The sequence below is a fragment of the Poromitra crassiceps genome (genome assembly GCF_964638095.1).
Source record: "Poromitra crassiceps genome assembly, chromosome: 17".
Taxonomy (NCBI): Eukaryota; Metazoa; Chordata; class Actinopteri; order Beryciformes; family Melamphaidae; genus Poromitra; species Poromitra crassiceps.
The window spans coordinates 25,061,562-25,087,480 of NC_139635.1; the positions used below are offsets into that span (position 1 = coordinate 25,061,562).

Consider the following 25,919-nt stretch of genomic DNA (forward strand, 5'->3'; position numbering starts at 1 on the left):
GCCATGGGATCAAATAACATCATTGTGATGGGGGAGGGCATCTGAGGAGAGGCCCACAGTCGTGGACTTTGAAAACCCCTGGAATACAGATTCCACATGTAGAAGTGATCAATACTACACTGGTTGTCTATGGGAAGACATGAACCTGACCCGATTCAGATCCCACACAAGTATGCAACAACATGGATTATTTCAGAGGCTTTTTCACCTTGACAAGAATATAATGATTGGCCAAACACTGCATATGGGGGGGGGGGGGGGGGGCATCAATATAAAAATATCTATGTTGTGTCGGCTTTCAGAAGCTCCTATTGGTTGAACCCTAATAATACATATCTCCACAATACATGGCAGTTTTTTATGAGTTAATAAAGGTGATGGGGAAAGGCACATGACAATCCAGTTCTAGACGGTCAGACACTTTATTTTCCACAGCCGAAGCTCACAGTAACAGTCTTCTCATCAGCAGCAGTTTCTGCTGGTGTCTTTGGCAGCGGTCTGCTCCAGGTTGGCCCGATCCGATCCTGGTGACACAAACAGCCACAAAGATCATCACACTTCACATCATCAAAGACCGTCACACTTCACATCATCTGTGATAGAGAATAAATGAAAGTAAGAGTTCTTGAGATTCGGCTTACTTGATTATATTTAATATGATTTAGGGTCTCATGAGATGAAGAGAAGAGAGTATGAATGGCAGTGAACGGAGAATAATGTTACTTTTTTGAATTGTGCCACGGGGTGCCAACGTTAATCTTAAAGCATAACTTTGCATGTCAAACCTTTGACTGGTAGTGTATGTCATGTGAGAACTCACGGACCACACTAGTGTGGCAGAAATCTCTGCTTGTTATGAGATGAAAGTGATTCCTTACTGATACTGTTTCCTTGTCCAATGCTGGTGGGTGTGGCTCCTCCCTCCATGTCCTTCAGTATGGAGTCCTCAAAGGCCAAAGCTGCCACTCTGAAGAAAAACTCCTGCACATTCTCCCCTAAGACAGAGGGAAATATGTTTGATTTGATCTCCGATATTGGGTTCATGATTTGATACAACCACGATACAATGTAATCAATAAAAGTTGAAGAGCGTGGTGCAGGTTAAACATTTGTATGAATTTACATTTTGGGCTCATGATTAGTATGAAAATACCCCATAAAACAATTATGGACTAAAAGGTGGCATTCTTATAATTAAGCAATAGATCAGGACAGGCCGTGTTATATGCTTATTATACCCGATGCATAATGACCAGGTATGCTATATAACATACTTCATTATGAGACTTAAAGAGAGTGAGCATACCTGATTTGGCCGATACAGCCCAAAACTCTGCCTGCATCTCTGTTGCCATCCTGATGGCGTCTTTCTCTGTCCTGTGCCGTTCCTCTGAGGGCTGAAGGAGAAGACAATGAGGTCAAAGCAGAAAATGATAAAAATCTGCTCAAAAGAAAATATAAAAAACTGGTAACATTCATTGCAAGTGATCAAAAAATCATCCATACACTCACCAGCAGGTCACTCTTGGTGCCAAGCAGGAAGATGAAACACGATCCAGGCTCATTTTCTCTCATGGCCTCCTCTAACCACTGCCTGGGTGGATGAAATCAATTTACATTTCTGGATTTCAAAAGTCACTTTCTGGCCCATCCTCAACAAGACATTTCAGAACCATCATCAACCAAAAAGCGTGTGACAGTGTACCCTCTGACCCTTGACACCTGTCACCTAAGCCACGACTTATGAGAGAGAGAGAGAGAGAGAGAGAGAGAGAGAGAGAGAGAGAGAGAGAGAGAGAGAGAGAGAGAGAGAGAGAGAGAGAATAAGAAGAGACGAGAGTGAAACAGACAGAGCAGAGCTGTGTGTGTGTGTGTGTGTGTGTCCAGGTGATTGGCAGCTGCAGCATGACGTCAGGTTGCATCCCCTTAAAGTAGGATCACCCTGTACTCTCTTACTATATGACTGATGCATGTTTTTCACACAGCCCCCTGCTGCACCCAGTGTTGGAGCCTCATTGACTATGAATGGACTGTGGGGGAGGAGGGGGGCTGCAGGCAGACACATATAGTCCACTGTAAAGAACTCGAGGCAGCCCGGCTAGCTCAGTCGGTAGAGCATGAGACTCTTAATCTCAGGGTCGTGGGTTCGAGCCCCACGTTGGGCGCTGATTTTGCGGACCATAATGGAACTAAGCCTCAACTTTACTGTGTTAGCGGCCGTGTAGACAGAATGCCCTTATTTGAGCTGCCAGCGCCTTTCTACAATTCATTCTCTATGGTAAGGAAGCACGTTAAACCACACATGGGCAAAATACGGCCCGTGGCCCTCGGGCACCTGTGTGACCCGCGATGGAATTGAAAAAAAAAAAAAAAATTTTTTTTTTTTTTTTACAGTGCACCTGAATGCAACATGCAAGATACCCGCTGAATAAGTGTCCAAATGTTCATGTCATTCTGGCCAATACTCTTCTGTTATAGCATTTCAGTCTGGAATATAACTAACTTAAAGTCGAGCTGAACCCAAAAATTACTTTTCTTTTCTTTTAGTTCAAATACCTGGGTATGCAGTGCACCGATGTAATAATGTATGCAAACAAAATCACAACAATCTAATTTCTTTAGTTTTTCACACTTTTTCACATCAAAAGTTCATTTTTCAAGATTTTATTGATAACAGTAATGTACAGTTTGCTGACGTCACCTAGTACTATCAAATTTCTACCCCATTTCAGCCAATCATATCACGACAGGCAGCTGTCAATCAAATCTTCATTTCTGGATAATTTTCTCTTCCAAATGAAGTAGAAAATGGCGCCTAGTGCCTGTCATCTGGCAGAATTCCTATCCCATGAACTAACTACTAACTTGGCCAATTGTTAGAAACATGAACAAAAAACAAAAACTATAATCTCTAAGAATGCAAAGAAATGTAACTGGCTTGTTAAAATGCGCATTCCAGGGATATCGTATTTACAGCAGCGATAATGGCGCGCGCATCCAAGAGCTTGGTTGTCAGGGGTCGCATTTCGGAGATTCCAGGCCGACGTGCTGCACTCTCCGCTCGGCAACACGAAGGCAGCTGGCTGCCTGCGGCTCGCTGAGCTCCACTCCTCCCATCAAAAGGCTCTTCCCGAGGGGAGCGCCACAACACACTGAATCCCACTCGATTTGAAGGCGGAACACGCCAGGATTGGCCAAGCCCAATCCAGTCCCCAGAATTGTCAAATAAAATCATCGACATGATACTATGACCCACCTCTCAACCTGTCATCTTAGACAAACTATGTTTTCAGTCTGAAACGGACTCATTATGCACGTGACGAACAGGTTCAGTTCGACTTTAAGAGTGCTGATGCACTAGCCAATGTCGTTGACACATCCTTAATGACAACTGATACTCATATACTCTGTACATGCCTGGTCTCTGTGCATTGTCCAATCCAGTGGTTCTCAACTTCGTTTTTATATCAAGGACCACCAAAATGGTCCACGTTGGGCTGATGCTGATTTCATGAGGCCAGGTCTGAGAAGAGTTTGTATTGTTTAACATGATGCTACCCGTAGTCCCATGACTGTCTGTGTTGTCAATGGAGGGATAGCACTAGGGCTGTGATCGGGGCGGCCAATGCTCTATAATAAATCGTATTATAATATTATAAAATAATGCTCTATAAATATAATAACATAATTCTCTAATTGATGGGGAGGTACAGTAGTGGAGAGGCTTGACTGTTCACCATTCTGCTGGGGACCCCGTGGGAGCCTCTTTTGGACCCCTGCTGGTCCATGGATCTCACGTTGAGAACCACTGCTTTAACTGACATGTAATATTGTTTATTTCATGATGTATACTGTCAAGAAGAACGTGCATTTTTCTCTGCCTCTCTTTATTTATTTATGACATTTTTTGTCTCTCTTTTGTTTGTTTTCTTTTGTTTTGCTTTGTCAAATTTCCTTATTATCTATAAGTATTGTATAATATGTTTTAAACGCTAAAAAGCCATTAAAAATAGTTTAATCGAGAGAAAAAAAGAGCACTGACCATTGAAGGAAAGGTTAATGGCCTCCAGGTAATTTCCTTGAGCAGCGGTGGAGTTGTGACCGGAGGGGAAGCCATCTGTCGGCAAAACAAATTCACAAACGCAAGGATTCCGTTACTAAAGTCACATGATCCCAGCTCAGCCCCATTTGCCAGGTCACATGACTATACCTGCTTCCTTCAGCCGCACCAGGATGGGATACTGGATGAAGAGCTTCTTGACGGTGACCAGTAATGTGGTCCACTCGTCCCGCCGCTCGTTCTGAGCCACCACCCTGCACACAAAAAGGTCAACGTCTAAAGGAACGCAATGATCCAAGTGAACCTGACCAGGGTATCTGCAGGAATGATCAAGTTAAATCCAATACCTTTTAATAGCTTCTTTAAGTCCTTTTCCATAGATTTTAAGAGCTCAACGTCCCTTTTGTCACATCAGCGATAGGGGTGTAAATCACAAGTTTCCTCACGATACGATATTATATCGATTCTTTGGATAACCATATTTGCTGATATCACAAAGTCTGCCACAGTACGATTTCGATTCAAATCAGGGGTCTGCGATCGATATAAGACGATATATATATTTTTTTTGTACCTTTATTTATACAGGGGGAGTCTCACTGAGAGCAATGCTCTCTTTTTCAGGAGCGCCCTGTTCACATTCACACATACATTCATACCTGGAAGCTGCCCAGTACAGCCACAGTCTGATCTGCTGGCCACTGAGCAGCTCCTGAGCAGTTGGGGTTAAGGGCCTTGCTCAAGGGCACCTCAGTGGTGGTAATGAGGGAGGGGCAAGCGCTGCCTTTTCACTTTCCCCACCCAGATTTATCCTGCCGGTCCCGGGGATTGAACCGACGACCTTCCGGTCACAAGCTCGCTTCTTTAACCATTGGGCCACCACTGCCCCATATTATGTTCATTTAACACAATCAGCACACTAGCTACAAAATTTAGTACATCATCAAATGGCGATTAAGACTTTTTAAGGGCCGGATAGTGTAGCGGTAGATTCCCTGCCTACCAACACGAGGGTCGCAGGTTCGTGCCCCCTTGTTACCTCCGGCTCGGTCGTGCGTCCATACAGGCACGATTGGCTGTGTCTGCGGGTGGGAAGCCGGATTGGGGGGTATGTGTCCTGGTCGCCGCACTAGCGCCTCCTCTGGTCGGTCGGTGGCGCCTGTTCAGGGCGGAAGGGGACCGGTGGGAATAGCGTGATCCTCCCACGTGCTATGTCCTGCCGGTGAAGCTCCCTGCTGTCAGGTGAAAAAGAAGCGGCTGGCAACTGGGCATGTGTCGGAGGAAGCACGGTGCTAGTCTACGGCTCTCCCGAAATCGGCAGAGAGGGTGGAGCAGCGACCGGGGCTGGCAGGGGGAAATTGGCCGAGTACAATTGGGGAGAAAATGACGCTGCCAGATGGTTTCTTTTCACGTAACCATCAGGGAATGCCGACGGTGAAAATACCAGACTCAAGGCTTCAAAAGTAAACATCCACAAACCAATGGGTGACATCACGGTGGCTATGTCCATATTTTATACGGTCTATGACAGGGGTGGGCAATTATTTTTCATAGGGGGCCACATGAGAAACCCAGATTGTTGCCGGGGGCCGAACAAATATTGTCATGCCGTAACCCAGGAACTTTGATGATAGAGAGGACCACAAAAAAATGTCCTCGCTACCAGAGGGCCAGATTTTGCTGAGCGTTGGGGGCCGAATGGCGCCGGCACAAATTTTTTGGGGGCATTTGAAGTCAGGTTTAGAGGAATACCTCATTTTAAATTAACAGTTGTGATGTCATTATTCAGTCTTAAACACCAATATTTGATCCTTTTCTCACTCACTCCTATGTCATTAACTTTTTTGACCACCTGCCAATATGGCTGCTATATTTTAAAGTTACCAGCCAATTAGAATTTCCACTAGCCAAAATGTTTTTCTTTAAATAAACCAGAATATGAGTGTTAATTTAAGCATAAGTATCAGTAAGTGGCCCGGGATTCTCAAAGCCTGTGTTGAGGGTCACACGAACAAAAATGCACTCTTGAAGCTAAATAAATCCAAAACCAACAAGTTAATTATTTCCATTTTTACTTCAATGTAGAACAGTCATTTCTTACACATTAGATTACTTTTAGCCTTTTAGTCATAAAGATTACTGAAAGATATTCCATACCACACTGAAATGTTATAACAGAAGTGGAGTATTGCCCAGAATAACATGAACATTTGGACACTTATTCAGCGGGTACCTTGCATGTTGCATTCAGGTGCACTGTAAAAAAAAAAAAAAAAAAAATTGCAATTCCAGCGCGGGCCGCCTTTTGCCCAGGTCTGGTCTATGAGTAGACATAAGCAATAGATGTATGCTCACCTGTAGAAGTCTTCATAGAAGCGTCCCTCGTGATCCTGCCTGATGGACCCTCTCAGAATCTCAGGGAACTCATCTGAGAAAAAGAGCAGCTCAGATGTTGCTGCCATGTTGCTGCTGCAGCGTAAATCATTGCAATGAGGAGGAAAATAGGCTCACCCATAGTTTTAGCACTGTAGAAGGTGCGTGAGAAAAGAACAACTGTCACTTCATGGCTACAGTTCTTCTCCTAGTGGGAAACATGTGATCAGACGTCAGAACAACGTTACTTCTGTGTCGTATTTGAAAGCTTTTAAGAATGCCAACAGAGGCTAAATAATGTCAAATTGCAAACCTTCCATTTGGCAAAAAGGTCAGACAGGAAACCGTTTACTGCCTTCTCAAAGTAGAGGTCGCCTGAAAGCAGAACATTCAAATAAGACAGTCTCCTCTGGTGACCAAAGGCAGTATCATGAACCTCGTGGAGAGGAAAACGGAGGTTCAACTAACCATAGATGTCGAAGTCCCACATCTCACAGCTCATCTGGATAAAGATGTATACCATCGCCGATGTGGATCTGAACACCACCTGTAGCGCAAGAGAGCATCACTGTGACTCCGACATGAATACATGCTAGAGTGACGTAAGGGGAGTGAGCTATACTGGCTGGTTAAAAAAAAAATGTTTTTGTGTGAAGACAACACTATGCCACCACTACTATGATGGTCACTCTAAATCAGTGGTTCTCAAACTTTTTCTGTCATGCCCCACTTTGAAGGAGGAAAAATGTTCATGCCCCACCGCCCCAACAAAACCGCCCCAACAAAACCGCCCCAACAAAACCGCCCCAACAAAATTGTAACAAAAGGGTTAAACAAACAACAAAAGTTGAACTTTTATTGAAATAACATCAAGATCATGATGACCATTTCTTTCTATTTTCTTTCAGTAATGTTGTCCAAATAAAAAAACAACTTCCATTTCAACTTTATAAAAAAATGTGTGACTGCTATATCTGTGCTTTTTTAAATAATAAATTGAAATAATCAAACAGAAATTACAATCACTTTGCTAGAACAAACAAAGTTAACCAGATTGCTCCATCAGATAAAAATCTAATGAAATGTGCAATCACTTTGTTATAACGATATCAATAAAGTTCTATATGTGCAAAAAATAACAAATATTTGGCAAGAAAAAGTCTTATTATCACTGTATTAGTGGCTGCAATGAACCTATTTTGCACTGCACATATTTTCAAAATGATAACAATAAAGTGCAACTTGTGCAAAACTAAACAAAACAAGTTCAAATATTTGGCAATATGAATGAACATATGGAATGAATGCGAAGTCACTACAGAAGCGGGGTTCATTTATTGCTCACAGGGGAAAGAAGTCAGACGTCAAAACATTGGTTCCGCGCTGCATTTCGGCATTTCCCCCTGCGCCCCCCCCCCCCCTGTTTTGCCACTGCCCGCCCCACACTTTGAGAAACACTGCTCTAAATGCTGTTTCACAGTGTTTTCCACACCGAAACTAACTTGCAATTTCTTGGCTTGGAAAAGGTCACATTTGAAGATACAGTACTTTTAATTGACACAAAATATTGGCTATCGCCGACTTGAAAATATCATATGTCGGAAAATATCAGCATCAGCCTTCAAAAACCCATATAGGTGGAAGTCCATTTCTTACCCTGGTGTCTTCACTGATGTAACCACAGGTGACCTTCTCTCCCTTCACCCACAGCTCACTGGCCTGGGCTCTAGAGAGGGAAAACACTGTAAACATTAGGGGTGTCACGATACACTCAGTTCACGATACACTCAGTTCACGATACGATACGATACACGATATTGGGTTCACGATAACGATACGATATTTTAACAATATTTTTTTGCGATCGATTTGTAAGTTGAGGGGGCATCCTCCATGCTAATTTGAGTAATTTCACCATTTTCATCCTCCGTGTCTGTAAGTGTAACGTCCTCCATTTTGTCTGACTCTGCAAATGAGTTCTTCTCCTTCTTCTTCTTCTACTAGTGTTTCTGCAAATGAGTTGACTGGACACAGACCTGCTTCACCTACTAGACTGAACTCAGAGCGCCCTCGTCTGTTCAAACAAAGCAATGAAAAGGAGAGCGAGCATGCAATCAGGTGCAGATCAGTGCCACCATGTTCAGCTTCTTTTTCTCGCGATATGAGATTTCATCTCAACGATACATATCGTCACGTTTTGATATCGCGATATATCGTGGGACGATATATTGTGACATCCCTAGTAAACATACATGCATGCAGGGACATCAAAACAAAGCAACAAAGCAAATCCTTTATCTAAAAAGTATTCTTTTCCCCCTAACTTCAGCACTCAAATTTGTACATTTGCCTTTTGTTTCCTTGACCAGCTCAGTGGCCTTGTGGTTTGAGTGTCCGTCCTAGACTGGGAGGTTGTGAGTTCGATCCCCGGCCGAGTCATACCAAAGACTATAAAAATGGGACCCATTTGCCTCCCTGCTTGGCACTCAGCATCAAAGGGTTGGAATTGGGGGGTTAGATCACCTATGATTCCCGAGCGCGGCACTGCTGCTGCTCACCGGTCCCACAGGTGTGTGACAATCAGTGGGACTTTACCTTTACACATACTATCAGTTGGGTGCTTGCTGATCATAGAAAAACTGTAGAGATACATGTTAACATATTCCCCAGTGTACACCTACTTCATGTCACTAGTGTAAATGCCTTGACGTAAACACAATGTACATTGTACATAATATGTTTGATAATGCCTACAGTACCTGATGCCTGCAAACTCCACCTTCTGGGTCACATAAGCACAGGTGCTCACCTGTAACAAACAGTATACAAGTTAAAAGCTCACATCTACAAGCTATTCCATATTACATCCAGGTATGTCAAACACACATTATGCCTCACCAGATTCTTCTTAAGCCTCCACATGTCGCCCCTGCCAATATACTGGTCTTTGAAGGTCAGCTCCACGAGGTCCAGCGTTACATCCTGTGAGGAAAACGCACTATAAGACCCCATTTACATCTGCTTTTTAAATGTGACCTGTATCCGGAGAAGTTATCTGGGATGTTATCTGGTGTAAATGCATCGTGATCAGGATGTGATCAGATCTTCCTGACCACATTGGGGGAGGTAGCCTGGCTCACATTGTGTTCAGATCTTTTACACCCCATTTACACCTGCTTTTTAAATGTGACCATTATCCAGATAACTTATCCGGATACAGGTCACATTTAAAAACCAGGGGTAAATGGGGTGTAAGATTAGTACACACAACGCGTGTGAACGCTTTGGAAATAATGTGGAGGGTGCTTCCATTGCGCACAAAACACAGCTCACTGAGCTTTTTTGTGCTTCGTTTTGTTTTTCCCTGCAGTCGCGTGCAGTACAGTTCAGGACGCAACGATCACACGGACGGTAGCCAGCTAGTTTCGTCTGTTTCATGTTGTTGATCATTTGCACTGTAAACATGAAAGCCAGATTATTGGCAATTCTGGCAGCAGTGGAGTTTGAAGATCCCCCTGGTAGGAGGAGTGACATTGACGCGCTTTTCCTCCAAATGTTCAACTTTTTTCAGCTTGAGATGCCCAGAGCGCTCCATCAAAAAACACGAGCCGCCAAGAACGCTTAAACGCCCGGTGCGTTCCTTGAAAGACGAGCTTAGCGCTTAGCGCGTCCTTACCATAGAGAATGAATTGCAGAAAGGTGCTGGCAGCTCAAATAAGCGCGTTGGGTCTGCACGGCCGCTAAGAGCTGCTGTTGAACTTAAATATGGTCCCGCCACAGCCGCTTCAGAGGAAACGTACCTTAGGGTCCACGATGTTCACAATGACATCCTGGTACGCCCGCAGCTTGAAGGCCTGTGCCACTGTCTGGTCCACGCTGATTGTCTCTAGATTAGGAGAAAATATCCATCAGTTAGATATTCTTAGTGAAGGGCAATGGCAGTATGCTTTTGTATATTCTACCGATGGCACAGCAGATGGAAAATCAACCAAAATTGAAGATACACGGTTTTCACAGGACAACAGCGATATGATAAAATGTTTGTTATGTCACCGCCAGCTGCATATCTGACCATGTAAATAGCTACAATGCATATTTCTCATATTGAACACTTCGGCCCCTCGATTATTCAATTTATTCTATAAAATGTCACAAATGACAACTGCCTGTAAAAATGTTGTGATATATTACTAGCAGGTTCTAAAGACAACTCCCTTTCTTGTCTATCTGCATAAGAGAAGGATCTTCAGCTAGAAAGCTCTGGGAGGATACATGATCTCTGGGAGGATACATGCCTTCAGGCCCAAAACCAGGACTAGAAACACCAGAGGCAAACTGCTACAGTATAAATAGAGCTCAGGATTTATATTACGCCGGTCAAATGACACCTTTTTAATCCTAATAAACTGACAGTTGGATTAAGTGCATTGAAGAAATTGCCACCTTATTTCCCTGCATGTGTACTCTGTACTCTTAAGGATTTTGTTTACCATCTGATAACATTAGTTGTGCCTGTGTTGGTCCTACTTGGTGCTTGTCTACAGACTGTATGATAGTGCTGTCATCGTTAGGTGAACAGAAAATGCAAATTGAACTTGCTTGTTAATACTGTGTGGAGGGCCACATATAGTATATTACATTATTATTTACAGTAGATTTTGAGAGCCAAGCCGAGGGCCACTTAAAATGGGTCCGCGGGCCGCAATTGGCCCCCGGGCCGGACTTTGGACTACCTGGCCTAATGGAAAGTAACTTGTAATTTGCATTATAGCTAGAGCAAGATGGTTGTGAATGAGGGGAAAGCATAGGATGATGACAGATTTTTTCTTTTTTTACCTTCGCTCCTGTTTAAATTTGTCTACTTGTTTATATAATTTATTGTGTTTCATGTATAAGTATGTTTTTCTTGTATTTAATTACCTATTTTGTACCTGTATTTGATATTATGTTAAGCATCTCTTTGTACCAAGAATATTATTGGTCATTGCAGGGAGGGTTTTATTTTAGTTTGTTTCAATGTGGATGTTCTGTTTATTTAAATGAACAAAAGCCAATAAACATAGTATTGAAAATAAAATGACAACTGCCCATCAGAGGTTTCACAAGAGCCCAAAATTTCCAATTTTATACAGATATGAAACAGAGGAAAGCAGCACATTTTAGCATTTCAATCATGAGAGACCAGAGGGCAAGGTTAATCAGCAAGCTTTATTGGAGTATGGCATGGCGATAGGATTCATGGCCTGAAGCAGTACGGCATTAATTCTGATGGCGTGGCAGCATGGCAACTGACTCTTTGGCGTAGTGACTCTGAGGCAGGATGCCTCTCTTCTCGAGGCGGGAGGGCATCCGCTCGGAGAACCCCCCAAAAGAGAGAACCTGAGAGGCCGACCGGTCAGCTCGCCTCGCGATACGGCGGGCGCTGGGCGGAAGGCGACGCTTGTCGCCGGCCTGTTGGCTTGAGAAGGCGACGCTTGTCGCCGAATGGTTGGCTCGAACCCCGCTGGGCGGAAGGCGACGCCTGTCGCCGACCGGTTGGCTCGAGAAGGCGACGCTTGTCGCCGACCGGTTGGCTCGGGCGACGCTTGTCGCCGACCGGTTGGCTCGAACCCCCCTCGAACCCGCTTGTCGCCGAACGGTTGGCTCGAACCCCGCTGGGCGGACGGCGACGCTTGTCGCCGACCGGTTGGCTCGAGAAGGCGACGCTTGTCGCCGACCGGTTGGCTCGGGCGACGCTTGTCGCCGACCGGTTGGCTCGAGCCCCCCTCGAACCCGCCCCCCCCCCGCGAACGGTTGGCTCGAACCCCGCTGGGCGGAAGGCGACGCTTGTCGCCGACCGGTTGGCTCGAGAAGGCGACGCTTGTCGCCGACCGGTTGGCTCGGGCGACGCTTGTCGCCGACCGGTTGGCTCGAACCCCCCTCGAACCCGCTTGTCGCCGAACGGTTGGCTCGAACCCCGCTGGGCGGAAGGCGACGCTTGTCGCCGACCGGTTGGCTCGAGAAGGCGACGCTTGTCGCCGACCGGTTGGCTCGAGCCCCCCTCGAACCCGCCTCCCCCCCGCGAACGGTTGGCTCGAACCCCGCTGGGCGGAAGGCGACGCTTGTCGCCGACCGGTTGGCTCGAGAAGGCGACGCTTGTCGCCGACCGGGTGGCTTGGGCGACGCTTGTCGCCGACCGGTTGGCTCGAGCCCCCCTCGAGCCCGAACCCCCCCAAACAGGCTGCTCGACACGTGGAACACTTTGAGTGGTCTGCTGGGGTCTGGATTAGTGGTGTGGCTGCAGGCTGCTCGGCACCTGGAACACTTGCAGGCTGCTCGGCACCTAGAACACTGATTCGGGGAGTCCACCACCAATGAAATGCGAAGTAACGGCGGGGCGCCCGGCGTGGCTATAAATACTGCCACGTCATGGCCTCGGTACTGACGACATTAACGCCGTCATCTAGGCAAGTGCGTCACTACTGCACTGACGACATTAACGATGTCACGCTGGGATTACTGCGCTTGTCGTCACGCTAGGATTACGTGTGATGCTAAGGTGCCGTGTCTCTAGATTACGTGTGGCGTGGGGCAGCGTGACTGGTCTTCATCTTGAAACTAGGTCGAGACCATCATTTGTTAAGCTGTAACCTGCAAATGTTTCGTATTTTTACATGATAAATTACTAAAACGATGAATCGATTATCAAAATTACAATTTCCTATCAGTCGACTAATCGATTTCGGCACTGCAGAGATCATGAAAGTGTTATATAATCTAGTCTCATCTAATCGCTTGTACATGACAAACACACTGTGAAATACATACGGTGTTAGACCATAATTCATGTACCTTTCTGAAGGTCTTCTTTGAGACTCTTCACCTGCAGCAGGAGAGGACTGGGAATTTAAAAGAGAGGATGGTTATTTAAGGGAGAGATTTTCAAAGAGGGAGGCAGGCCTCCCCAGGGGGGCTCCAAACAGTTTCAGGGGAGGCTGACTGTTTTTCTCACTTTCCTAGAGTCAGAAACAAATAAATGGCATTCGACAGACCTTTCTCTGTAATTTGGTCTAATCTGAAGTACGTCAAACAGCAATATCTGGCTATCTTGGCACAATTGTTGAGTGTCTATGGGATCAAATAACACAATGATGATCTCATAGGCATTCAGGAATTGAGCGTTTTCCAAGCTTTGTGTCTCAGACTTTGAAACCCCGTGGTTTAAGAGATCAGGGGAAGAAGAATATTAACAACACACTAAGGATCAGCTGAAGGCATAAGTCACTCTGTTTTGCAGGCTCACCTGTATTCATCAGTGGGGTGTGCGATCTCGATTATATCCCCAAGACTGACTTGAGGGAAAACTTTGGGGTTGACAACCAACTCATCATCTGTTCAACAGAAAAAAAAACATTTGAAAATGTGTGTAAAAATGTGTGTAATTGAAGCCAAATGGAAACCAAATCTTTAAAAAGTATGAAGTGACTTTGTTTCACTTACCACTCCCGCCAAAGCCTTTCTTGTGCACCACAAGCTTATATGATTTATTAGTCTTCATGATGAACTAGCAGAGGGATAACAATCAAGATCGAGTTCATTAAGTTTCTATAAAGGATTGTAATTGTATGTATATGCAAGTCTGCCCTGATTCCTTCTCTTTTATGGAGAGGTGGTCTTGCTAAAACCTATTCAAAAATCTTATCAATTTGGCATATATGATCAAAATAGCACTCATTTAAACAAGATGTCAACCTTTAGAATAGTTCCACCTGTTATTCTCATAATCTTCCACACAGTGGTGGGAGGTTCGTCTTTTATTTAGATTAAGATGGTGAATCTCATTGTGCCGAATTGTCCAGTGAGCCCTAACGATGACATTAGAGGTCCCGAGTCATGTTCTATGAGACGCACCACGGTCACATAAAACTGCGAGATTTGTTGAATGGAGTTCGACATAATTCTCTCCATACAGGACAGTATCGGGGCAGTCAGAAAAGCGTTTAACCCTAGTCAGCACAACTATGGTTAGTTACTCAATCAAAATGTGACAAATGAGCAGCATATAAAAGGAGTTAACTTTTACCTGAACAAGCAGCCAGTAACGTTAGCTAGCTAACTGTCCCGTGTTGTTGACATTTCCTAGCTAGCATGCTGAGACAAGAACTAATAATAACTAAACTAATACTGTCTAACCATGAAAAACTAACAACACTACCCACGAACCTCAGTTAAGTTACTAAAGATGAAGTAAGCAAGTGCCTTGAGAACACATTTAAATAAAATAAGGCAGAATAGTTGTTTATGAAAGCTCGATTCAGAGCTGTTTACTACTGAAACTGAGCAGCTTTTCCACTTCCTCCAAAACAAGGAAATGTCGTCCGCGTGGGCTCTCGCTGATTGGCTCCCAGCAGCCCACCTTCTTCTTCTGTTTGGTTTGACGGCGGTTGGCATCCAAAATATTGCATTACCGCCACCTACTGAATTGTATCATCTTCTCAGTGCTAACTATTTACAATGTCCACCCATGTGTCCACCCATTGTCCACCCAAGTGATCCCATTCATGATATTGTAACGTGTTTGGGTAATCCAGGTATTACCTGTATGTGATGTGCAACCTAAGTGTCTGGATCGCAGCTAGGAACTGATGTGTGTGGGTGTGTTCCTAGGGGGAAGGGGATGTATGTGACCAGCGGCCGGGGCGGAGGCCAGTCAGGCCAGGGTGGGCGAGCTGACCGGGTGGTTTAGAGCTAGCAGCGAAGCTAGCTGCTAGGAGCGTGTATTGTGAAGACAAGAATAAAGAGCCTGTACCAACTTCAAGTCTCCAGTTCCTTGGACGAATACCTACTTCGTTACATTGGTGCCAGACAGTAAAGCGGTAACGCCTCTGATTCGGCCGAGAGGGGAGAGGGTGAGAAGGAACGGCAAAAGAGACGGGTGGTGCGGCTTTTTGGCTCTAGAAACTGGCGCTAGTAAGTTAGCTACCAGGGGTGCTAACTGCTAACTGCTAGCTGCTAAAACCACGTGCGATGGTGCGCGGAGAATCAAGTATCTCCGGAGAATGGCCATCGGTGAACGGGAGGAAAGGAGAGCTGACGGCGGGGATCAGCTCGATGCTGGCGGGCATGGAGGCCCGTGTGTTGAGAGAGGTCGGACGGCTGGTGCAAGAGACTCCTGCCTGGGCAGTGGAGGTGATGCGGGCGCTGCGAGAAGTCATGCAGCGGGTGGACTTGATGAGCGCGGAGGTAATGCAGCGGGGAGAGCGGCCGGAAGAGCCACGAAAGAGACTGTGTTGGACCTGCAGAGAGCCGGGCCACGTGGCGAGGTGGTGCCGATGCGGTTCCGGGAGACGGACCGGGTATGCGGGACAACGACATGGACAGCAGGGAGCCTGCTGGACATGTAGCGAGATTGGACATCTAGCCAGAGAGTGTCCAAAGGCTGTCGGAGATCGGGGGACAGCGGGAGAAGAGAGACGTGCAGGCGGCAGACAGGTGAGACTCTGCTGGATTTGCCAGTCACCGGAGCACTTGGCCAGGGACTGCACTGAGAGTGTGGAGGCCGGAGGTGAGACGCAGGCTGGGAAGAGCGTGAGCAGCCGGGGAGAAGAGAACGACATCGTCTGCAGCGTTGTTACAGTCGGGAGAGCGACGCTCGTGTCTCCGAGTGAGCGAGAGGGGTTACCGCCGGGGGAACCGGCCCAGCCTAACCGCTATACACCCCCTAACGTTGCACTGCGGAGAGCCGAGGGGAAGATCGACGCCGGTGGTGTTCGCTCTGCTGTCCTCAACCCTGGAGGAGGGGGACGGAAAAACGAGCGAGTGCGAGGCCGGGAGGACGACGCCAGGGTCAGCTGGAGAGTCGACGGGCGCGAGTGGAGACCGGAGGACGAGGATGTCGATCCGGTGCTCGTTCGTGCATTTGCTACTGGAACAAGCAAAAAGGGGGGACCGAAAAGAGTGCTTCAGGGGAATTGGTGAAGCTGGGAAAAGGGGGGATGGAAATGGGGTTTAAAAGAAAAGCTAAGGAAAATGTGGGGGGCTTGTGTTTGAATTGAAATGTGTGAAAAAGAAGGAAATAATGAAAAACTAGACATTATGGAGTGCCTAATGGGAAACTAGACATTATGGGGGTACCTAATGGAAAACTAGACATTACGGAGTACCTAATGAAAAACTGGACATTATGACGGGGGTGCTGAAAAGAAAAGACTGGTTGTTGGGGAATTATAATTTGATGTGGTGATGGGAAAAATGTTGTGTTGGTGTGTTTTGGTACAGGGGGATATGTGTGGGTTGTGGGTGTCGACGTGGGCGTCGAGCTAATGTTGGGTGAGGAGTATGTAACGTGTTTGGGTAATCCAGGTATTACCTGTATGTGATGTGCAACCTAAGTGTCTGGATCGCAGCTAGGAACTGATGTGTGTGGGTGTGTTCCTAGGGGGAAGGGGATGTATGTGACCAGCGGCCGGGGCGGAGGCCAGTCAGGCCAGGGTGGGCGAGCTGACCGGGTGGTTTAGAGCTAGCAGCGAAGCTAGCTGCTAGGAGCGTGTATTGTGAAGACAAGAATAAAGAGCCTGTACCAACTTCAAGTCTCCAGTTCCTTGGACGAATACCTACTTCGTTACAATATAATACAGCATTTTTGCCATTATTGTCATGTTCTAAAGTAACTAGTAGCTAGCCCAGTTACTATTTCAGAATTCAGTAACTGTAATTGAGTAACTACATTTTAAAAATGAATTAGTGTGTGCTATAAAAAATATTGTAGGCCTACATAAATAATGTAAGTAAATGCATTTGACTGGATGATAATTACCCAAAACTGCAGAAATGCTGCAAAACACTAACTAAAGGGTTTCCACCTTCCATGATTGGAATCTGGAAACCCTCATTAGTGTTTTGCTTGCACCTGTGTTTATTCTGCCTTTTTGGCACAAGATGGCGCCCGTGAAAAGAATCTCTACATGATGTCACGTGACGATCCGGAACCAATCACAGCACCGCTTTCGGGCATTTAAAAATAACGGCGCGCCATCAGATGCTCATTGCTCATCCACGGTCAGAGTTGTCAGTCGAGTCATCACTCATCAGTGAAACAACGACAGAAACTACGACAGAAAATACGACAGATACAACGACAGCAACATTTCTAGAAAGGTAAGTGTAGTTTGTTTGTTTGTTTGTTTGTTTGTTTGTTTGTTTGTTTGTTTGTTTGTTTGTTCGTTTGTTTGTTCGTTTGTTCGTTCAAACAAACAAACGGTCTTCTACTCTGCAACTCGGCAGAAACGGCATCCATCGCGTTAGGTCTTGAAACTGCATCCAGCTAGCTGAGAGCTAGCTAACGTTTTATTGAACAACAACAAGCAAGTTCGATTAAAATCTTCAACTAACAATGTCTCCGTAGCTACACAGGTCTGTCTCACTCATCTTACAGCTTCCATACGGTTTTAAAAGTGGACGATAGTCTTCGTTCGAAGCTATCTGTCTGTGATTGTGCGTTTGTGCGTTCGCCTCGGAGCTCGCTGCGAGCACCTGTTCAGAGCCGAAGGTCTAAGCACCGTCCAGCCAGGAAACGAGAGGTTATATCACGAACTGAAAATAAATAAATAGTCTGAGATTGCACTCTGAGTTGGTGTTATTTCGATGACTTTATTTATCAGGCACCTGCCAGGTCAGTCATGTTGTGAAACATAACGTTAGCTCATATGGACAGTTAGCACACATTGATGCTATCACTTCTAGACTGTTTTTTTTTCATGTATTTTCCTTAACCGTTAGATACAGTGATTCCCAAACTGTGGCCCGCGGCCCACTAGCCGGTACTGCAGGTGGGCCGCGAGTGGTCTGCCAACACACTCCCAATTTTCACGGGCAATCAAAAGACTGTAGAAGGGTCAGTTTTAAAGCTACAATAAATATCCTGTTATCAGAAGAAACTAGAAGGCCTATAAGGCAGCCATTGATACCGAGCATAATATGCTAGCTTGCAGGGAAGGGGCCTAAATAACGCTCTAAACATAGGTTACATTTTGGCGAGGGAAAACTATTTCAAAGGGGTCCCTTGACCTCTCATCTCAATTTATCTGAATGTACCGACGAGTCTCTCCTTTACAGATGGTAGCATTTTTCACAGCCTAGCATTAATAACTTGTGGATTGATTTCTTGTGTTGTTGCTCATCACATTTTGTCTCAACAAATGTGTTATGCATGCAAATACTTCTGATGAGTAAGGGGGGAGAATTTAATGTTTGCAATCTGCTTTTAGGTATTTTACCTAAATGTTTTGTATGTGGATGGATTATTAATTTCCCTTATGCCCCAGTTCACATGCTCTGTTAATGAAATAAAAAAACATATAATATAAAAAACATATAGGGAAATACAGTACATCATCTTAGTCTGGTGTGTTGATCAGAGTTGTGATTAAAGGGTTAAAGGCCCTGGAATATTTTCACATTTCAAAGTGGAACCCCTTAACGGTCAATTATTGTTGGGGTAACTCGCTACAAAAGGAACATATTACATAATATATTACTTTTAGCAGTAAATAACTAATTACCAATAGGATTTCAGTCATATTATACCAGTTACTTTATCAAGTATTTTTTTATTTTTATGAAAGCACATATTTAAGTATCTTATTGCTTTCAAATGAAGGTAACTAGTAATATGTAGTATATTACATTTGGAAAGTTAACTTGCCCAACACTGATCAAATCCACGCCGCCAGTTCAGCTCACCCCAAAGTGCTGTGTGTGTGTGTGTGTGTGTGCGTGTGCGTGTGCGCGTGCGCATGCGTGTGCGCGTGCGTGTGCGTGTGTGTGTTCACTCCCACGCTGGAGTGAACGCTATGTTTTGACCACTTCTTGCCTCCCCATTTCTGTTTCCATGGCCCACCAGTAGTTTGGGTGAAGTAACGTTATGTCCTCTGCTGGTATCAAAGTTAATATAGCCTACAGTGAGTTCCACAGAACGCATTGTGGGTTAATCATTAAACATCCCTAATAGAAGATTAAAGATATGTAGGCCTATATGTGTTTATGTACAGCTGTGTATAAGTGTGTTGTGTCAAATTGTGCGTATAATGTGTGTGTGTGTGTGTGACTGTGTGTGTCTCTCCAGCTCCATCATGACGCGCGGCAACTCCAAGCCTGCTGTCTTCCCCAAAGGCAGCGTGAGCAGCAGCCAGCGACTTCCTGTCTGTCCACCGCCTCAGCACACCAGAGCCGACAGCAAGGTGACACTGCCAAAGATCCTGGGTGTTGGCCACCAAAGGCTCCCAGTCAGACCTCAGGCAGCTCTGAATGGGAGGGAAGCCTGGCCTCCCATCGTGAACGACGAGCTGTCGTTCTCTGTTCCTCCTATCGAGGACACGGACAACGAGCTGTCCTTCTCAGAGTGTTCGTTTGACTTCTCGTTCCAGCCAATACAGGTGACTTGCTCACTTTACTCCCACCAGCTTTCTTTCTTCAAAAAAAACACAATCCAAAACAGCCTCCTATTGTGTGTTTCTTTCTTTCTTTCTTTTCTTGCCTGCGTCTTCTTATTTTCTTTGACCTGTTGACTGTGAAGCCAGCGGCCGCTTGTTTTTGACGTCTGCCCTCTTGCTTTCAACTCGCAGCTTCAGGACCAGCATTTGCGGGACGAAACGGGGCTCCACGAGCTCTCCTCCTCCCCCATCAAGTCCCCGCCTCCCGCTGCACTTCACAGGGCCAGCAGCCGACATGGAAGCAGCAGCAGCAGCAGCAGCACCAGCAGCGAGACATGTAACAGCAGGTCCTCCTCGCACTCTGAAGCACTGGTGGCCAAGGCGAGGGCCGAGGTGCTTAAGGCCACAGTTGGCAATGAAGAGAAGAATCTTCTCCCTGGCTGCAGACTGCCACACGCCATAGATGCCACGGACAGCATGCCAGGTAACTCACTCTCTCTCTCTCTCTCTCTCTCTCTCTCTCTCTCTCTCTCTCTCTCTCTCTCTCTCTCTGTTCTGGCTCTTCCTCCCCTGTGTGTTCATTAGTACTGCCGCTGGATCTTTGCCGTGACCTCCTAGCTGTGACCTCCTGGTACTACACGTGTTTCTCCAAAGCTGACATGAAAGAGGCTTTATGAATGCGTGTGACTGTTGTCGTTAAGTGTCATTCGGTAAATTATGTCATAGGCCTTTTTCACAGTGGCCATTTTGTGTCGGAAAGGCAGGGTAAACACAGGTGCAAGCAAAACATTCATGAGGGTTTCCCACTTGTAACCAAGGAAGTTGGAAATCCCTCATTAATGTTTTGCTTGCACCTGTGCTTACCCTGCCTGTTCGACGCAAAATGGCCACTGTGAAAAACGCCTCTGAGATAATAATTGACCGAATGACACTTAATGACAACAGTCAAACATTCATAAAGCCTCCTTCATGTTCATGACAGGTGTCATGTCATGTTCATGACAGGTGTCATGTCATGTTCATGACAGTGTCATGTCATGTTCATGACAGGTGTCATGTCATGAACATGACAGGTGTCATGTCATGTAATGACAGTGTCATGTCAGTCATCATACTGCACCCTCAAGTACAGTGTTGCCCCATTCGGTAAACATGTGACAGACAACAATGTGGATTGTTTCCACAGCATCTTGTTAGATCATCATCTTACAGAGGAACTAAAATGAAGACAAAATTATAATTGCTTCTTAAGATACATTATACATTTGCTGCTAATATCAGCCAACCAATCAGATTCTTTTTTTGCCTTCTTTGACTGGGACTAGGAGGGAGATAACACAAGTTGAATCACAATACGATATTATATTGGTTCTTTAGGCAACGATACGATATTTGCTGATACCACAAATTCTGCCCCGATCCAATTTCCATTCAATTCGATTCAGGGGCCTGCGCTCGATATGAGACAATATCATTATGCCCATTGAACACAATTTGATCACATAAAGCAACTAAAATTCTGATTTGACCATTTTATTTCTGAGCTCTTCCAGACATTTAAATGGAAAAACAATAATTGTTTATTATTATTATTATTATTGTTGTTGTTGTTGTTGTTGTTGTTGTTGTTGTTATTGTTAAAAAAAGAGCTGTTGTTCACTATAAAGTGGCAGCAGATTACGGATCATTCCTGAAAGCAGGGAGGATGGATTATTCTTATAAACAAGGGAGGATTCTGCACACTGTAAATGTGAATCAATGAGTTTGAATGAACGACTGTGACTCTTTCTTCCTTTCCAACGTGTTTTACAGCTCCCTCCTTCCCATATGAGACGTGTTTTACAGCTCCCTCCTTCCCATATGAGACGTGTTTTACAGCTCCCTCCTTCCCAGATGAGAGGTGGCCCATGAAAGCTTCCAGTGCTTTCACCATGAAGGACTATTGGAGTGTGAGTGATTCATATCAAGACTCATGAAACAGCCCTCCATTAACCTGACGCTGCATTAAGCAACTTCATTAAGCACATAAAATGGTTGACAGGAAAATAAACGAAAAGAAGAAATAAAATTGACATTTAAAAGCATCACAACAAAACTTTAAAAAAAAAAAGAGTATAAAAAGTGCAATAAGCAACAGGCGCAGCAGTTGCAGAAAGAGCTAAAACTTATAGAGGACTCATTGGGTTTGCATAGTAGCTGTCAGCAGTTAAAAGCGACGGTAAACATAAAAGTCTTTAGTCTATTTTTAAAAGTAAGTAAGGTTGGGGCAGATCTGAGGTCTTCAGGCAATTTGTTCCAGCTAGCAGAAGCATAGTGGGTAAATGCAGCCTTCCCATGATTTGATTTGATCCTAGGGACAGTTAATCTGCTGGACCCTGTTGACCTAAGAGTTCTAGACGGTTCGTAGCGTGGGAGCAATTCAGCTATGTATTTTGGGCCTAGGCCATTAAGTGATTTATAGACTAATAACAGTATTTTAAAATCTATTCTATGACACACTGGCACACACACACACACACACACACACACACACACGCGCACACACATACATAAACACACAACACACACACACACACATACAAGCATAGATGCCTCCCTTCATTTACAGCAGAGCCAGAGTTACTTTGTCAGTCATTTGCTACTTTGTGGTGATTCAAATGTTTGCTGCCCTTTTCATAATAATCACCATTTCTTGTTCAGTATATGTCAAGTCTTTTTCCCCTGCTTATTAAAACAGCGATATATTTATTATATATTTCTTGTTCAGTATATGTCAAGTCTTTTCCCCCTGCTTATTAAAACAGTTCTATATTTGTTTTGTTACATTTACCCACACAGAAAATCGACACTCTGGAGAAAGAGAACTTTCACCTGAAGCTGCGTATTTACCATTTGGAGGAGCGCAACGGGCAGCAATATAATGACTCCAGAGAGGACATCTTCCACACGGTGTGTATTTCCTTTAGCATGCAAACATGTTATTATGGATGAGTTATCTATTCACGTGTCATCACAGTGCCATATCATGTGAATGTGACTTTATGTTTCCTTCCTACATTTTCTGCCATGGCTGTTCAAGAGCCTGACATGTTGCCCTGTGTCTCATTGACTTTTAACCAGGGAGAAAGTGAGAAAGCCAGCCAATCAAATAGCTGCTTTCAGCATCCGGCTAAACTAGGCTTGCCGAAGTCTAACTTGTTTTCATTCCTAGTGCCAGTGTTGTTGCTATAGATCCACCTGTATTTGTCCTATAATGGAATTCATGTTGTCTCTCCCCAGAACATTGTGCTGAAGGCAGAGTTGGAGTCCGTGAACAGAGAGATGTCAGAGAAACAGGAGCTACTGGTGTCTGCATCGTAAGTATCAGCAGGCGCCTTAAAAAACTCCACCATATTCAAGAAACTAGCAGTGTTAGCACCACAGCGGTTTATAGTCACGTTTGTCTGGTATTATTTTATATAGAAACTATCTTATTGTTATCCTGCTGCAACCAACATTATTAGTTGACTACCTGGATGTAGGCAGCGACTTTGTACGCAGAGGCCGCTAACCAAGGTTCATATAAGATGATGAACATCCTGGAAAAGTGATAGAAGTGGAACATTGTGATTGCTAACCTCATCTCGTCTGTGTTTGTGGTCAGGAAAGCATTGGATAGTCTGTCTGGAGAGGTAAGACAGTCCCAGCGTCTGAGAGAGCAAACTCAGAGAGAGATGGCTGCACTTCAAGATACATTCAACAAGGAGGTCGCCCACTTCAAACAGGTGAATATTCAACACGCAATGAAGCTACTCATTTGCATTGATTTTTCCATACCCTTATAAGGAGGTGAAAATAGATGTTTTGCAGGAATAACTGTATATTAGTAGGTGGTCACCAAACCTTATGAGTCCAAATTTGAGTCAAACTTCCATTAACCAGTAACACCAGTCACACTGTTACTGTTACCAATGTTCTTGCATTACTTTTGCTTGACAAAATCAAAGTACACTAAAGTGTATATATATATATATATATATATATATATATATATATATATATATATATATATATATATAGTTACAGACCTTTGATCATGTCTGTCTTCCCTGTAGGCACTGAGGGAGGCACTGGCCAGAGACAAGGACAACAAGGCTCAAAGGGATGTTCAGGTTGGTCTTGTCTGCATGTTTCCTCCTTTAATGTCTGTGTTGTTTCATGATGACTGACGCTTGCTAACATGTGACTTTAATTGGGAATGCTTATAGGCTAACCAGAATGTCGTCACTTATGTACGTCATACTCTCACACTAAGCCGTCTCTCCTTCTTTGTGTTGTGCAGATTTCAGAGCTTCGTCATAAGATGGAGAGGGACGAGGCTTTGGCCAAGGCTAGAGAAGCAGCACACAAAGCCCAACTGCAGAAATACCAGGAGGCAAGTCACCTGCACATTCACTATGCCAGTGTAACGCTAAGATAGATGCTAATCTGAACTCTTTGAGTGTGCCCATACCATTATTTTGCATGCAGAAAGTCGAATCCCTTTGAACAGTCATTTGAAGAAAAAAGTCATTTTATGCATATCTTGAAATCTAATTTATATACTGTATATGTTGACATCTCCCTCAGGGGGCGGAGGATCTGCAGAATCAGCTGAAGAAGCTGAGCGGGCAGATTGGGGACAGGGAGAGTGCTTTGGTGCAGCAGTGCCAGGAGCAAGCTCAAAGAGAGATGGCTGCACTTCAAGATGCATTCAACAAGGAGGTCGCCCACTTCAAACAGGTGAGAATATTCAACACTCAATGAAGCTACTCATTTCTATTGATTTTCCATACCCTTATTCACCTTATGTTCCAACACAGGGGTCAGCCAGTTACTTCCTATTGTGTTTACACGTGACAGTACATAACTAGTGAGCAGGTAAAACAGACGGTGTTTTGAACAGGAAGTCATAACACAACTGGGTCAAGTAGGCGGGGCTACATAAGGTGAATAAGGAGGTGAAAATAGATGTGTTTTGCAGGAATAACTGTATATTAGTAGTAGGGGTGTCAAAAATAATCGATTACAAGATGCATCGCGATGCGGAGGTGCACGATTCTGCATCGATTCACAAATGTCAAAAATCGATTATTATTATTTATTTTTTATTTTTTTATAATCAAATAAAATATAATGGAAGTACATGCAGTTGTTTATTTTAATTATGGATCATAATACAATGCAATTCCAATGCACTTTTATTTTAAAAGTAGCCACACAGTGAGAAAAAAGAAAGTGAGAAAAAATAAATCATGTATTGCGGAAAAAAGTGATGCATCGATTTAAGATGCATCGATAATCGTAATCGAATCGAATCGAATCGTAGCCCTCTGAATCGTAATCGAATCGTGAGGCCAGTGAAGATTCACAGCCCTAATTAGTAGGTGCTCACCAAACCTTATGAGTCCAAATTTGAGTCAAAAACGTCCATTAACCAGTAACACCAGTCATAGTGCTTGTCTGTTACAGTCCCAAAATTGGAATTGTTATCTCTTGCCTTCAAATATGAGGATAACTTAAAGTGGAACTGAACCCGTTCGGAGCCCAAGTGGCGCGTGGGGTCGGAGTCCGTTTCAGACTGAAAACATAACTTGTCTGAGATGACAGGTTGAGAGGCGGGTCATATAGTAGCATGTCGATGATTTGATTTGACAATTCTGGGGACTGGATTGGGCTTTGGCCAATCCTGGCGTGTTTCACCCCCAAATCGAGTGGGATTCAGCGTGTTGTGGCGCTCTCCTCGGGAAGAGCCTGGTGACGCGAGGTTTAGTGGCTGACTGGAGCTGAGGGATGCATATAGTTACTGTATGTAGTGACCTTTGATCATGTCTGTCTTCCCTGTAGGCACTGAGGGAGGCACTGGCCAGAGACAAGGACAACAAGGCTCAAAGGGATGTTCAGGTTAGTCTTGTCTGCATGTTTCCTCCTTTAATGTATATGTTGTTTCATGATGACTGATACTTGCTAACATGTGACTTTAATTGGGAATGCTTATAGGCTAACCAGAATGTTGTCACTTATGTACGTCATACTCTCACACTAAGCCGTCTCTCCTT

General features: G+C 44.6%; 1 protein-coding gene across 1 annotated transcript; it reads right to left on the minus strand.

Moving 5' to 3' along the window:
* Positions 1-462: 462 nt before the first annotated feature.
* LOC310792277 (GATOR1 complex protein DEPDC5-like) lies at positions 463-14,553 on the minus strand (the record flags this gene model as incomplete). The annotated part of the gene is made up of 17 exons (XM_083653999.1): positions 14,496-14,553; positions 13,913-13,976; positions 13,716-13,803; positions 13,265-13,311; positions 10,234-10,319; positions 9,332-9,415; positions 9,193-9,242; positions 8,090-8,159; positions 6,902-6,980; positions 6,747-6,808; positions 6,572-6,641; positions 6,416-6,488; positions 4,211-4,314; positions 4,043-4,117; positions 1,307-1,390; positions 879-995; positions 463-524 (listed from the first exon to the last, which is right to left on the minus strand). The coding sequence occupies exons 2-17, from the start codon at positions 13,968-13,970 to the stop codon at positions 463-465; spliced, it is 1,209 nt and encodes a 402-aa protein (XP_083510125.1). The 5' UTR covers positions 13,971-13,976; positions 14,496-14,553.
* Positions 14,554-25,919: the final 11,366 nt, after the last annotated feature.